Raw genomic sequence first — 13,919 nt, 5'->3', positions numbered from 1 at the left:
GATTACAGGCGTGAGCCACCGCGCCCGGCCACACAAATGTTTTTTGAGCAGAAGGCACATCTTATTAAATCACTACTTTATGACAGTGGAACAACTAGGTCTCTAAGCATTACATAACTTTCAGAATGCTTAATTAATGGACTAGATACCAACAGATGCAATTTAATCAATATTTCTGAAGAAATATTGTTCACAAAGTTGCAGAACAAAGATCAACAAACCTAGGGAGGAAGAAGCCTCAGAGATCCCATGTCCCAGCCTCCCAGCAACTCCCTAAAGGTCACTGAGAAGTGAACAGCTGCATTAGGACCAAGAGCCAGGCTTCCCCTGGTAGTGCCACTCAACAAAGTAATTCGAGACACTGTGTCATCAAAGGTCCAAACCAGAATATATTTTTCTTTTAAAAAAGAAAAAAGTGTAAAACATAAAACAAAACAAAACAAAACAGACCCTCTGGAAATTAGTTTCTCCCAGAAGGTCCAAGGGGTAGCCATAAAGCAAATGTAAGAATCCACGATCCCTGTGCTCTCTGTTGAGCAATAACATCAAATATTTGTTTCCTCTCCCATAATCTAATCATTAACTTTTGTTAAAAATACAATACTTACTCTATTCATGGAAAAGGTCACATCAGGGGAGTATTTAAATGAGTCTGTGCTAAACTGTCATAGGTCACAGTTAGGTCTATGCTGATCACCCAGCAGCAGAGAGAGGCTCAGGCTCACACAGGGTCCCACGCACAGGACAGGAGTCACCTGGGCCCTTGTAACCCTAACGCTCGTGTGTTCCTAACCAAATTTCACCAGTCACCACTTCCCAAAAGTGCAAAGTACTCCAAAAGATTTCTTCTATGTATTTATTAAACTCTAAGTGACAATTGATAAATGGGTCATAGAATTCTGGTATTCAGAGATCCTGGAACTCACTGATTTTAATGTCACTCCAAGCATCCTGCCTGTCTCCCTAAAACCTACTTTCCCATGGAGCCTGCTGCCAGGCTTGTCTCCCCTCCAACAGGTCGAGAGAGTGCTTCGGACTTCATGCCCCCTACCCTTCCCTCCAGGCCACACAAAAGGCACACATACAGTGGCACTTCTAAAACACAACTGTATACTAGTCAACGTTAACTACAAAGCAGGAAAATTTATGTTTAAAAAAATTAACCAGTGGGGGTGTCAATGAAAAATACCATGGCAGAGTGAGTCCCAGCAACCCTGAAATTCTCAGAGGGCTGTGGGAGAACACCTGATCACAGGTAGGAGGTTGGTATGGGTCCCAGGGGAACCTGCAAAGCCGCGGGGTGGGCAGCTACTATTCATCGCACTGCAGGCCGGCCCCCTTGTCCCCTTAAGCACACTCACGAAAATGATGCAGACCCTATTCCCCCTCCTGAATCCGCCATTTAGTAGAGGAGGGATAGGAGAGAAAAGGACAGTGTACAGGCAGAAGGACGGTGACCTAGTGGAAGATTCCACAAAATGCAGTACATGACATTTTACTATTAAAGATAAATAATGGTAAACCAGTCAATTACTATTTTTCATCTGCCTTGGCCAGCCAAAACTGAACCCCCTGAAGTCCCCAGGTTCAGAACGATGATGAACACGCAGACTGGTGTGCACACAAGAAGTGCCTCACTGAGACTGGGAGAAGTGCTTCTCTGTGCCAACTGCCTGCCCAACCTCCACGCCCCTAGGTTGCCCTGGCAGCTCGGCCACCAGGTCGACAGCTCTGGTGCACAATGTGAAGGGGATACATAAAAGTGCTCAAGACTTGAACTACTGGGGGTGGGCTAAGGTGGGAAGACACTGGGAGGCAGGCACAAAGATGAAATAGAAGCTGGGTCAAGTGGAAGGTAAAGAGTAAGGGAAGAAAACAAACGCTGGAACGCAGGGCCTGGGCTTAGGACTGGCAGCTGGGAAGGACTAAGAAAGGGAAAAACCACTTCTACAAAGGTCATTTGGGAGGAAGCAGATACAGGCTGAGACAGGACAAGATGGAAACTGGGCTCGACCACGGCAGTGACACAGTAGGAGGCAGGGCCTATACCTGCTGTGCCAACAACTCTTCCTGGAGGAGATTGAGGGCCACAGCTCCAAGGCCAGAGCTCTGACAAAAGACCTCCAGGCCACCTTGCAGGAAGCAGTTAAGGAAGGATGGGAGCAGGAGGCCTGCCCAGCATTAGTCCAAGATGCCAACGAGGGCGAGGGTGTAAGACACGGAGGATGAAAGCAGAGTCAGAACTGGGACCTCAGAGCCACGCAGAAAGGGAAGTGAAGCGAGTTCCCTGGTCAGTTGACCAAAAAGGTTCAGGCACAGGACAAAGAAAGGGAGCGCAGGGTGTGGCCACAGCGGGCACACACCTACGGGGCCGTCACAGAATTGCTGGTGGTGGCTGACACACCCACATCTACAGAATCACTGGGCTCTCACAGCTCCCTTTTTCTAAAGAGGTTGCTGTGTATCACAGGGAACAGTCAAAACATGAGCATGGCATCTGGAGCTTGAAACCATTCGATTAATGAACACTCACCACAGCTATCACAGGTATGAGTACTCCCAAGTTCCCCGCGCTGCTAGAAGCCTAGAAAAGAACAGAATTGTCATCATTGACAGTTTTAATTTTTTTAAAATTTAAAACAACAAAGAATAAATAGTAAACCTGGAATTTCTTAATCTATGAGAAATGATGAGAGATATATATAGGAAGAGGTATAAAGATGCTCATCTAGCATAATTTTAATAGCAAAACAAAGGAAATGTGTCAAAAGTAAATCATGATTACATAAATGATTACATAAATCAAGGCATGTCTGCATAATTAGATATGACACAGCTATTAAAAAGACAACTTTTTGAAAAACATTTAGTCATCTTGGGAAGAACTCATAGCATATGTTAAATGAAAAAAAAATCAGAATTTAAGACTATGCTATGATTCAATTCCAATTATGTAAAATAAATACATATGCTAAAAAAGCTAGGGGAAATCTGTCAAATCTTAGTAATAACTATATCTGTGTAGAGGGATCATGGGTGCTTTTTATTTTATTATTTATAGTTTTCTCTATCTTTTCTACAATAAACATATACTCTTTTCAAGTTGGGGGAGGTTGGGGGTTACCTAACAGTAAGTAAACAAAAGGTAAGTTTCTGGCTAAATTCACAAATGCAGCTAATTTCCAGTGCATGCTAATTAGCTGACGTTCCAGAAGCATGCGCCCAAGCACCCTCAATTTCTGTTCTAGATTTACAATAAGACAACAGCCAAGGGCCTTGCGCGCCCACTGAACCAGGTGCCATGCTAAGTGTTTCACATGCATCACTTCCGGGGAGATGTAGAGGGGCTCAGTGGCTTGCCAAGGCCACACAGCCCCTCAGTGCCAAGGACAGAATGCCAAGCCAGTTTCCCCGCACTGGGCCCACAAGCAGCGGCCCTGCCTGCTCCGCTCTGTGAAACTGACAGCAGTGTCTTAGTTTAGTTTATAATCACAGCCACCAGCACCTTCCACCCCCCACCACTGCTCCTCTAGGCTCCCCTCGGAAAGTGCAACAGCTGCTCAATACACACTTGCTTATTCACTGCTTGGATGGTCAACAGGAATTACTCTGCAAAGAACAAAACTCACAGCGTCTATGGCAGGGGGCCGGGTGTAGAGAAGGGTATCCGTACATTACTTCCCATGGCACAACCCCCAGCCCTGAATGAAGCATGAAATCTGAGAGTCTTGGGACTTTGTAAAGGTGTGGTGAAGGGCAGGCGGGGGGTGGGGGGTGGTCCACAGGGCCCAGGAGGTGCTGCTCTGGGCTCCGAGGCCCAATTTCCAGGGGAGAAAAGGCTCCTGAAACACTCCTTGGAGAGGTTACAGCCTCTGCTTTCTTGGGTGCTCACACCTTCCTGCATCAGCAGCACTCCCCTTCTGATGCTTAAGGCCCCCTGGGCTTGAGGGACTCTCCTCCCTCCTGTGCATCGGGATGGTCCTAGCTGTGCACCACCCTGGGAGACTTGAGAGGTCAGTCACCGGCATCAGTGTCAGAGGGCGGGGCAGAGCAAGGCTGAATTAGGGCCAAGGATGCTAGGGTCCTTCTGTGCACCGTACTCCCTCTTAGTCAAGACTTTTGCACAGAGGCTCCTTCATGCAGTTGTCAACTCAGATGTCACCTCCTTGGAGAGGCCTTCTCCACCAGCCCACTCTAAAGTGCCCCTCACCATACTGCCTGGTTTACTCTCCCACTCAGCCCCACAGGGGTACAGATCTCCCCTCACCTAGAACAGGGGCCAGTGACTGTGCCCACAGGCCAAATCCGACCCACCACCTGTTCTAGTAAGTAGTTTTACAGGAGCACAGCCACGCCTGTTTGTGCATAGACTGGCCACCACAGCAGCACTGAGCAACTGCAACAGAGACCGTGTGGCCTGCGAAGTCTAAAATATTTACAGTCTGGCTCTTTACAGAAAAAGTGGGCTGACCCCAGACCTAGGAAAGTACACGGCACAAAGCAGGTGAACAGTGATTGTCTGGGAGGGGAAGGAGGGGCGGGGGTAGAGGATGTGACAAAGGAGGATGGAAGTGGAGATCTGGTAGAGGGACTGGCGCCCGTGTGACATGTTAAAGGGGAGATGATGAGGTAAGAGGCCTCACCTGCCTCAATGGCCCCCTCAAACGTATCTGGGCATTCAAGACGTGATGCCCTGTCTGTCCCTATGGACCTGGCTTCCTTGGACAGCCTGAGATTAGGTCAAATCTGGCCCTTCTCATGTTGTCACTGTGTTCTGACGAGGGGCCCCTAAAGTCCTCCTAGGATCAGCCACTGGCCCCAGCTTCAGGAGGGAAGAAGGAAGGGAGAGAAGGGTCTGGGGGGAACCCACGATGGGCTGCTGTCAGGTTTCCACCCTGGGCTGGGGGAGGTGTCTGCCACGAGCCAGACACAATCCAGTGAGGAAGCCACCCTCTCCCCTGACCCCTGCCAACATCCCTGAGGAAGAACCTGCACTCTACCAGATGCATTTAAATCACTCAACAAAGAAAGCACCATATTTTGACCAAGATGGTGCCTGGAGACTCAGCCCTGGCCAGCGGGGACAGACACACTGGCAGGGCAGGCAGCACAGCCGTCCTCCTTCCTACCTTCAGGGCTGGCCCCTTCTCGCTGGCCCTCTCGCTGGCTCGCTTCCCCTCCAGCCCCAGCTGCACAAACAACTCCAGCAGGTTCATGAGCAGCTCGTCCACCAGATGCTCATCCTGGATGTTGGCCGCGATGTTGGCCAGGGCATTAATCACCGCCAGGGAGCAGTGCCTGAGGGGAAAGGGGCAAAATAACAGTCACTGCCAAGCCCTCAACTGTGTCTGGGGGACAGCACTGCAGGGGCGAGCAAGCTGCCACGGGCCAGGCCCAGCCTGCCTCACCACACTCCTCTCAGCGTCTGTAAATGAAAGAACTCTCAAGAGGTAACAAACACGCCATCCTCATGACTGCTGCAGAAATGACTGCAATCCTCCCTTCTGAGATGCAGTAAGGGCCTCCAGTGGACTGGTTTAAGTTCCTGGAATCTGCACATAGGGCACCTGTGATGGTCCCAGGACATTTAGCTCTGTGTGGCCAAAAATGGAAGTGGCCATGTGCAGGCGTGCCTGCTTGGACCTGCTTGTCTCCACAAATCCCACAGATACCACCCACGGATCTTAAACCTTGTGATCAGCGTCCCCTCAATACTCCCTCCACCTGGAGCTGATGACAGTTTGAGTTCACATTAAGTACTTAGGAAGTGCTCCAGGGTCCTGGGACAACCGGCCCCAGGATCATGGCCAGCCATGGGTAGGCCCCGGTGTGACGGTGATGTTGCCCCATCAGCCATGAGCTGGTGAGATGGGCCAAGGCAGCCAGACCCTGCCACTCCCAAGCTGCATGACCCTGAGTGAGCTGCTTACGTCTCTGAGCCCCAGTTTTTTTCCTACATAAAACAAGGATAACAATTCTTTCTTAGTATGATTGCAAGAGGAGTCAAACACCATGTGAAGCACAGAGCACACTCTATGGCCCCCAGAAATCACAGAGCAAATGACAGCTGTGACAAAAGGCACCCCCTTCACAGTTAGGTAAATACCTGATAGGTCAAGGGCAAACCCAGGGCAGCAGATTCTTCCACTGGGGAGGAAGAGAACAAATCACGGTGGGTGGCAAGGAGCAAAGGCTTTGAGGAAGAAGAGGCAAGTCAAGCCAGGAGATGAAGAGCTGGAAGGCCGGAGCACAGCACACAGTGGGCAGCAGGGTAAGGCCAGTGAGACACTCGGGAGGGGCAGAGCACAGGCGGTGGGCAGGGGGCCTGGGGCGAGGAGGCCCAGCAGCCATGTTAGGAGCAAGGAAGCAACGCAGGCCAAGAGGTGTTCTGGCCTGTGTGTCGGTTCCATTGCAGAGACCAGGATGGAGGGAAGGAAGGAGAGGTGAGCCTGGCCCCACCCCCACCCCAGTCCTCTGGCTGTGCTAGCTGCCTGGGCTCACGACGGTGGCAGCAATGAGGTAATAACAATGTAATAACAACACTGAAGTAGTAACAATGCCGAAAGCTGCATAGATCGAGAGCTTTCATATACATGACCTCATTTATGGGCAAAACGAGACAGGGGCTCATCTGACGGATAAGGAAACTGAGGCACAGAGAGGTTCAGCATTCTCTGAGGTCGTGCAGCCACACAGCATTGGCTCCACAGCCACACTCCTGCCCACTACACTGACTTCGGGAGAATCTCAGAGCGAGGCCTGAATTTGACAGAGGAGGAGCCCTGTGACTGGGAAGAGGAACCGACAAAGGGGCTCTCTTCTTCCCTCCCCAACCTCGTGTCCTCATCTGACTTCACTTCTCCCCTTCCCTCTCTTCCACTGATCTGCCAAACACTTGTGAGATCCCCCAACCTGGTCCCATATCCCTGTCCTCAAGACACTCCCAGGTAACAGAGGGGAACAGACAGGAAGCATCTGTGTCTGTCAGGGAAGAGTGGCCAAACTTTATCAAATGTTCGAGGATGTAAAACACCTACTCCCTTCGGCCCTCTGTATCTTCCTTTGCTGAATCTAACCTGAGGAAAGAATCAAAGATGTACACAGATTTCGCTAGTAGGTTGTCAATACAGCACTTACCAGCAAGAAAACTGAAAAAACTACTTAACACCCAAGCTAGGGACTAGCAGAATAATCTTGGTACTGCTATACGGCAGGATGCTACACAACCATTAAAGGCAACGTGCAGAGGAACATTTATGACAAGTTGAAGTATTAGCCTATAAAACAAGTCACCTGGGTGTGCAGCTTGGGCTTGGTCAGAGGAAGGGGTGGGGCTGGGACCACGTTCACTGAGATGCTTGTGGTCAGCTCCAGATGGGGCCGCGTGTGGGTTTTCATTCCCCACCTTATATGTGCACTGATTTGTATTATACAGTGCTTCTGTAGGAAGAGTTTGAGAGACAAATTCCCAAACCTTACATTTTCAAAGGGAATTAAACACTGCTGAGATCAAAAAGGACAATGAGGTCCAGTTACCTGTAGCCGTGGTCCTTGTAATCTTTGGTGGCGGAGTACACGACAGAGCTGGCCTTCACGCTGATCTGCTGGAAGAGATTCCACACTTCCTGGTAGATGTATTGCTGGAAGAGAGTGAGGAGCACTGTCACCACATTGTGACTCCTTCACAAAATCCCTCCTCAGAACACATGGAAGGCCCCTCCTGTCATCATTCAGAGGGAAAGCTCTGGAATCATGGACCATAACAGCCCCCCAAAAACCACACAGGGCATCCATTTCTAAAGCTTTAAGCAAACCTGAAATTAAAAGCTCAAAGGGAAGTAGCTTCAATTCAAATCCTATTTTATGTTACTGACAATAAATTAAACCTCTTTTTCCCCAGCACTCATGGAACCTTACGCTAGTCTACTATTCAACTTTCAACAGTTGTGAACATTTAGCTCAACTGCAAGGTAAATTTATCTATATTTTTACATCGCTTATAGTCAAAAGAGTTTAACGAGGCTTGCGTAGGGTCAGTGGGCTTTCTGGCTCTGCCTCCTCGCAGGGCCTTCCTTACGTTTCCGGTGATAACCAGGCAGCCCAGCTGGTCGATGATGAGCACATCGAGTGGGGAGGGTGGCTGGCAGAATTTCTGCTGCAGGATCTGCAGAATTGGCTCCATGACCTTTGGAGTGTCCCTCAGGGCCACTGCAATGTGTCCTAAGGCTCGGATTGTGTGGTCAGGAATCAAGTGAGCGTCCCTACGGGAGGGAAGAACAGAAGCACCCTAGCAACAGTGCTCTGGCATGCAGTGGTGAAATAAAACCCAGAGGCTATGATCTAGACTTCAATTTCATCACAGTCCTGATGAAGCGTTCATGTGAAAATGACAGCATGGGATTTTAACAACCAGCAGAAACACAAAGCCCCAGACAATAGGCCAGAGGACAAAGATCTTTCTCTACTCCCACACAGTGGTCCAAGATGTACACTCTGAGATAAGCTTCACCTTAAATCTGTGACAAACCCAGTGCGTGCGTATGCTACGAGACAAGGAGAGACTTCAAAACTGCTGAGAACCATGGGGCTGCCCGAGAGGAATGGGGACTGGGACATACTTGTCACTCTCCTGGGAGATGTAGAGCCGGTTGGAAAGGCTGGCCAGGAAGGCCTCCACAATCACCGGGTCCACTGTCAATCCAGCCTTCAGGCACCTGAGCAGTGAGGAAACCAACATGGCATTAGGCATCAAAACAAGATCGTTTTTTTGTTTTATAATTTTTCCTTTCTCGGGTCTACAAAGTTTAAAGAATTGCTCTGAATTTTTTCCCCAGAAATCTGAGAACTGCTGCAGATTTTGCCCACTCCATAAATATCTCAGTTGGAAACAATAACTTCATTATTTTGCCCAGAACACTTTCCATCAGAATATCATACTCACCCCAACTCCAATTTTAAATCTCCTGTACTGTTCCTTAACAAAAGTCACAGTAATTGATTCCAAAGACAAACAGTCCCAAGACAGCTGAGGGTATGTTACAATTATGTATCAAGATCATTGCAATAAGGAGAAATGCTTATGTTATAGAGAAAGGGGGAATTTCGAAAGCCCCTAAGAACATAAAATCTTACAAGGTGTCTCTCGCTCTCCACATCTGTTTGGCTCCTGAACCAGAGTGTCAGAGAACAGCGGGAGTCTGACAGACGGGGGCCAAGTTCTTGATTTGGCTTCTGACAGTGGGGAGTGGAAGTCAGAGAGGGAGGGAGCCATTTTCATGGGAATCATGACGCATTTGGCTCCTGAGTTGGGAGAGCAAGAGTTCACATGGCAGGAGTCTGGGAAGCCAGAGATACTAAGCTAGACTTAAAAACCTCTCATTTATATTAGATATTACACAGAAAAAAAGATAAAGAAAACATGACAACGTGTTACTCTGGATTCTTCTCTTCCTACTTTTCTATACATTACAAATTTTCTCTAATAAGCATTTCTTATTATGTTTATAATGAGAAAAAGGAAGGAAATTTCATTTTTTAAAAGTACGTAATAATTCCTCTTTATAGATCCAGTGTAGGTTTAGAATAATCAGAAATAGGCTATAAAAGTTATAAACATTTCTTGCTTTGTATCAATAATAAGCGTCTGTGCGATGCTGCCTTCTACCTCCCCTCGCCCAGCGTCCCACCTCCTCACCTGCAGATGTTGTCGATGGCGATGTCCCGGAGCTGCTCGTACATGGAAGGCTGGCTCTTCTTGCCTGACATGACATTCAGGGTCGACTCGGAATGCTCATTGGTCACACTGATTTTTATATCATTGCCAGCAACTAAATGTAAAAATTCAAATATGCATCTGATTGAGCCTGTTACTTTTCATCCCCTTCTTTGTAATTCAAAAACCAAGATAATATGCTGATCATTTTTAGCTTATAAAAGCAATCACTATAAAAACATTTGACCAAAACAAAAGAGCCTGAGACCAACAGGAAGGAACGTGTTTAAATCAAAAGGAATAATATATAGGCTACAAAGGGATAAATACGGGAAATCAGCAACTTCTCAATAAACCATTCAAAAGCACTGACAAGCACCCACAGGAGGGGGTGGGGGGCAAGGGCAATATACGTAACCTAGACTTTTGTACCCCACAATATGCTGAAATAAGAATTAAAAAAAAAAAAAAAGCATCCACAGGAATGCAGCTCGGAGGGTGAGGCACAGTCCTGCCCCTGGGGTTATCTCACTAATGAGCACGAAGCCCGCCCGGTAAGGGTGGGTGATGAGCGTGAAAGCAGAGGCCTTAGAGCTCAAGAGGTCCCTCCCTCTTTTTCAACTGCTCTGAGTTTGCGTTTCTTCATCTGAAGGAAGAAGATAAAAATGCCACCTTCAGAGGACTGTGGGTAGGATGGCGATATTACACTAGGGCCTCTAGCACACAGCAGATAGTAATTATTGTCATGTTGTCTGCAGAAACATCATAATGCACTTTCACAGGGGCAGGAGGGACTAGGTGAGGTTCTGTACGCAAAGCAAAGCTTCGGCTAAGTGAGTGGGGCACGCCGGACTCACACTTTGGACTCCCACAGTGAGAGGAGACTCCAAAGAGAAAATGGGACTAGACGGGGCGATCAGTGGTGCCGAGAGTACAGAACGGGGGAGGAGGGGGAAGGAAAGGCCTGGAGCTCAGAGGGGGTATGTAGGGAAAGACAGGACAGGCGTGGCAGAGGAATGAGCCCAGGGACAGTCCGGAACCTGTGGGGCTCACACACAGTCGGCTGGCTCCTTTCACAGGGCCTCAAGGGTACTTGGTCTATTACCTGTGTGGTACTGACTGTGGTACTTGTAGAGCTTCACCAGCACTGGGGACGGGATGACTAGGAAGTCTCGCAAGGACGGCGTCACCGAGTGTACCACCACGGGGAACCTCTCACACAGGCGGCCCAAACCCTGTAACACACCATCTCCTGTCACCCGGCCTGAGCAGTGAGGTGCTCAACACTTCAGATACCCAGTCAAAGCTCCCCAAGGCCACCTGCCCAGGAGGCAAAAAGAGGGAACGGGGACGATGCTGACTCTCTCCCCCACCTAAAAGGGATATACAATACATTCTTAAAGTGTGCTCATTTCTTTCGGAAGCAAGCTAAGAGAGAAAAGGTACACAATGGGATTTTTAAACAATAGCAGGCAGTGGGATTTGTGAGAAGGTAAGAGTCTCAGCAGAGCGGAGCTACTGCTGGGGGCATCAGGAGGTGTCCCTTCTTGTGGCCCCATGACCTTTTACCTGCCGGCCTTGGGCACCGCCCAGCAAATCCGGGACAGCCTCACAAAGGAGGACCAGAGTCCAGCTGCGCCCAGATGCCACCTACAGAAACCCCTGGCATCCTGTAGGTGGGGGAGGCCCAGGCTCACTCAGCGACGGACGGTCCACAGCAGTCTCTAGTTAAAGCTCCTAAAGACAACAGCTCACACCACACCATCTCCAGTGCTGGTGCCCACCACAGCCTGAACACTATGAGGAGAAGGATACCCTATCGATAGGATTTAAGCCTCTCAGGTGTCAGGGAGACTGACCTGCAGACAGCAGATAAGCAAGGGCAAGTGAGCAATGATGACTTTGCTGGACGTCTTGGACTGTAGCTTCTCAGACAGCTTGATGCAAAGATTTTCTGCACCTTAATTTAAAATCAGAGGAGGGTATGAGTGATCAGCGAAGTCCAATATTTATAACACACTTATTCACCAAGTAAGCACATACTTTAATTAAACACCAGAGACCTACTTTTCGCAGGCTTTATTCATAGAGAGGTCATACTGCATGTGATTACACTCTCTTCTCCGCTGGTCCTAACCCCCCTTGTCCCTGTAGTGTCCCATTACTCAGGAAACCTTCCCATTCTCTGCTACCCTGGACAAACACCTCACACTTTGGCACTGACCTCCCACATCGCCACAGAAAAGCCTAACGACCCAGCAAGCAGCAGCAACCTCCGCCCTGTGGACGGAGGCTTCCCCATCCTCCCAGGCCCAGTGCCCTCCACACAGGACAGGACACCAAATGTCCAGGCCACAGCAGGAGCTGATGCTCAGTGTTGCATGCACCCAGGAGGCAGCTGCTCCTACCACCGCCGCATGCTGGTAACAGAGCCAAGCGCTATAGAAGTGGTTTGGGGAATTTATAGGAAGAAAGTCTCTGAGGCATGCCTGGACACAGGAAGTGAGGCAGTCTGCCTGGCTGCGGGGCCAGGCAGGCAGCTTGGGCTCACCCTGCTCGTCCTTCACGGCCCACACCATGAGGTCCACGCAGGCAGCGTTAGCCTGGCAGCGCAGTTTGAGGGGACTCAGCTCATTGTGGATCCGGTCTGCATCATGGAGGATTTTCTGGAGCTCCCCCTGGCTTGTGTTGAACTGCTCCAGCACAAAATCATGGATCTCCTTCACAAAGGAGGTTGGGAGGTCTGTGGGATAGAGGACAGGCATCACAGCTGGAAAGAAAGCTGCACCAGAACACAGGCAGCGGCTGTCAATGGCTATGATCTCTTTCCCTCTCTAAAGAAACCTGGGAAGAGCAGCATTTGCTACTGGCTACTGTGGTTCCAAGAACACCCACTGGGAAGAACTTGGCTAGAATGTACGCAATTGTGTTTCACATGCATACAACCAAGCAATCAGAGAAAATGATAATTTCCCAGGGAAGTCAGAGCCACACTTTGTTTTAAGCAGTCAATACACTGAGACCTGAATATATGAAACACATAAATTAGAATGTATCATCACTGGGACTGGTTCCACAGACAATAGCAAATAGTTCAGTGATGTTTACAGAAAAAAAAGGCTTGTCATTTATTAGATAAGGTCAAACACTGGTTGTAGCCCAAAGGAGGGAATTCTCTGGATCTTCAGAGCACCAATGTCGGACACTTCAAACTGTCATCGCTGGGGTCTGGAGAGTTCAGCAGAACCACTGTAGCAGACCACATAGCACGGTGGAAAAGCAGGGCTTACAGGCTCCTGGAGGTCAGGGGGAGCTGGAACATCCTGACACCCCTTCTTAGAGAACCTAAACCCTTGCTGTGGCCCCAGCAGACTCAGCTTCCCAGGAACTCTTGGAATCAGATCAGGAAAATGGTTAACTAAATTATGGTATCTATGTGACAGAACAGCATGTGGTCATCAGAGCTTATGTTTATGAAGAATATTCCATAGTGTGAGGGAAAAGTGCAGAAAGAGTGTTTTTAAAAATGCACGAAAGAGAGACTGGAAGGAAATGCTAAATTTTTACGTGTGCATGTTAGATTATTATCTCAGAGGCCAAGGCAGGAAGATGGCTTGAGCCCAGAAGTTCAGGATCAGCCTGAGTAAGAGTAAGACCCCACTCTACAAAAAATAGAAAAGTTAGCTGGCCATGGTGGCATGCACCTGTAGTCCCAGCTACTTGGGAGGCTGAGGCAGGAGGATTGCTTGAGCCCAGGAGTTTACAGTTGCAGTGAGCTGTGACGAGGCCACTGCACTCCAGCCTGGGCAACAGAGCAAGACTTTGTCTCAAAAAAAGAAAAAAAGAAAAAGAAAAGATATTACCTCAGAGGTAAAAGATTATGAGTGACTTCTTTTCTCTAAAAAGCCTAAACAGACATGTAAAACTGTATGTGTGCTTATCTGGACAATATATTAATAATATGTAGAAAGGTATTAGAAAAACAACTGAAGAAATAAACCCACCAAAGAAGCCATCATTGATAGTACTAGAGTTGCAGGATTATGGACAGATTTTTTTTCTAATTTGCTTTTTCCCCAAAGTTTCAGTAATGTGATCATGTTGCTCATATGTATTTTTTAAGTGGCCCCAAAGGACAGTGAGCACCAGCCTGCAACCACTAGCCAGGGACAGCAGCCCAGGAGCCAGTCTCACTGCACTCATGAGC

General features: G+C 48.6%; 1 protein-coding gene across 3 annotated transcripts in view; it reads right to left on the bottom strand.

Annotated features, from left to right (window-relative positions):
* The window catches only part of PI4KA (phosphatidylinositol 4-kinase alpha), a 115,385-nt gene that overhangs the window by 64,631 nt on the left and 36,835 nt on the right, over positions 1-13,919 (bottom strand). For all 3 annotated transcript variants that reach the window (XM_069497273.1, XM_069497275.1, XM_069497274.1), the window contains 9 exons: positions 12,264-12,455; positions 11,572-11,672; positions 10,818-10,947; positions 9,695-9,827; positions 8,619-8,714; positions 8,078-8,261; positions 7,537-7,640; positions 5,130-5,298; positions 2,534-2,584 (listed from right to left, as the gene is read on the bottom strand). In XM_069497273.1, coding sequence (XP_069353374.1) covers positions 2,534-2,584; positions 5,130-5,298; positions 7,537-7,640; positions 8,078-8,261; positions 8,619-8,714; positions 9,695-9,827; positions 10,818-10,947; positions 11,572-11,672; positions 12,264-12,455 — 1,160 coding nt within the window. The remainder of the gene's footprint in view (positions 1-2,533; positions 2,585-5,129; positions 5,299-7,536; positions 7,641-8,077; positions 8,262-8,618; positions 8,715-9,694; positions 9,828-10,817; positions 10,948-11,571; positions 11,673-12,263; positions 12,456-13,919) is intronic.

This window comes from Eulemur rufifrons, chromosome 21 (genome assembly GCF_041146395.1).
Source record: "Eulemur rufifrons isolate Redbay chromosome 21, OSU_ERuf_1, whole genome shotgun sequence".
NCBI classification, from domain to species: domain Eukaryota; kingdom Metazoa; phylum Chordata; class Mammalia; order Primates; family Lemuridae; genus Eulemur; species Eulemur rufifrons.
The sequence above is the reverse complement of the archived record's forward strand: the minus strand, read 5'-3'. Positions and strand labels throughout refer to the sequence as shown.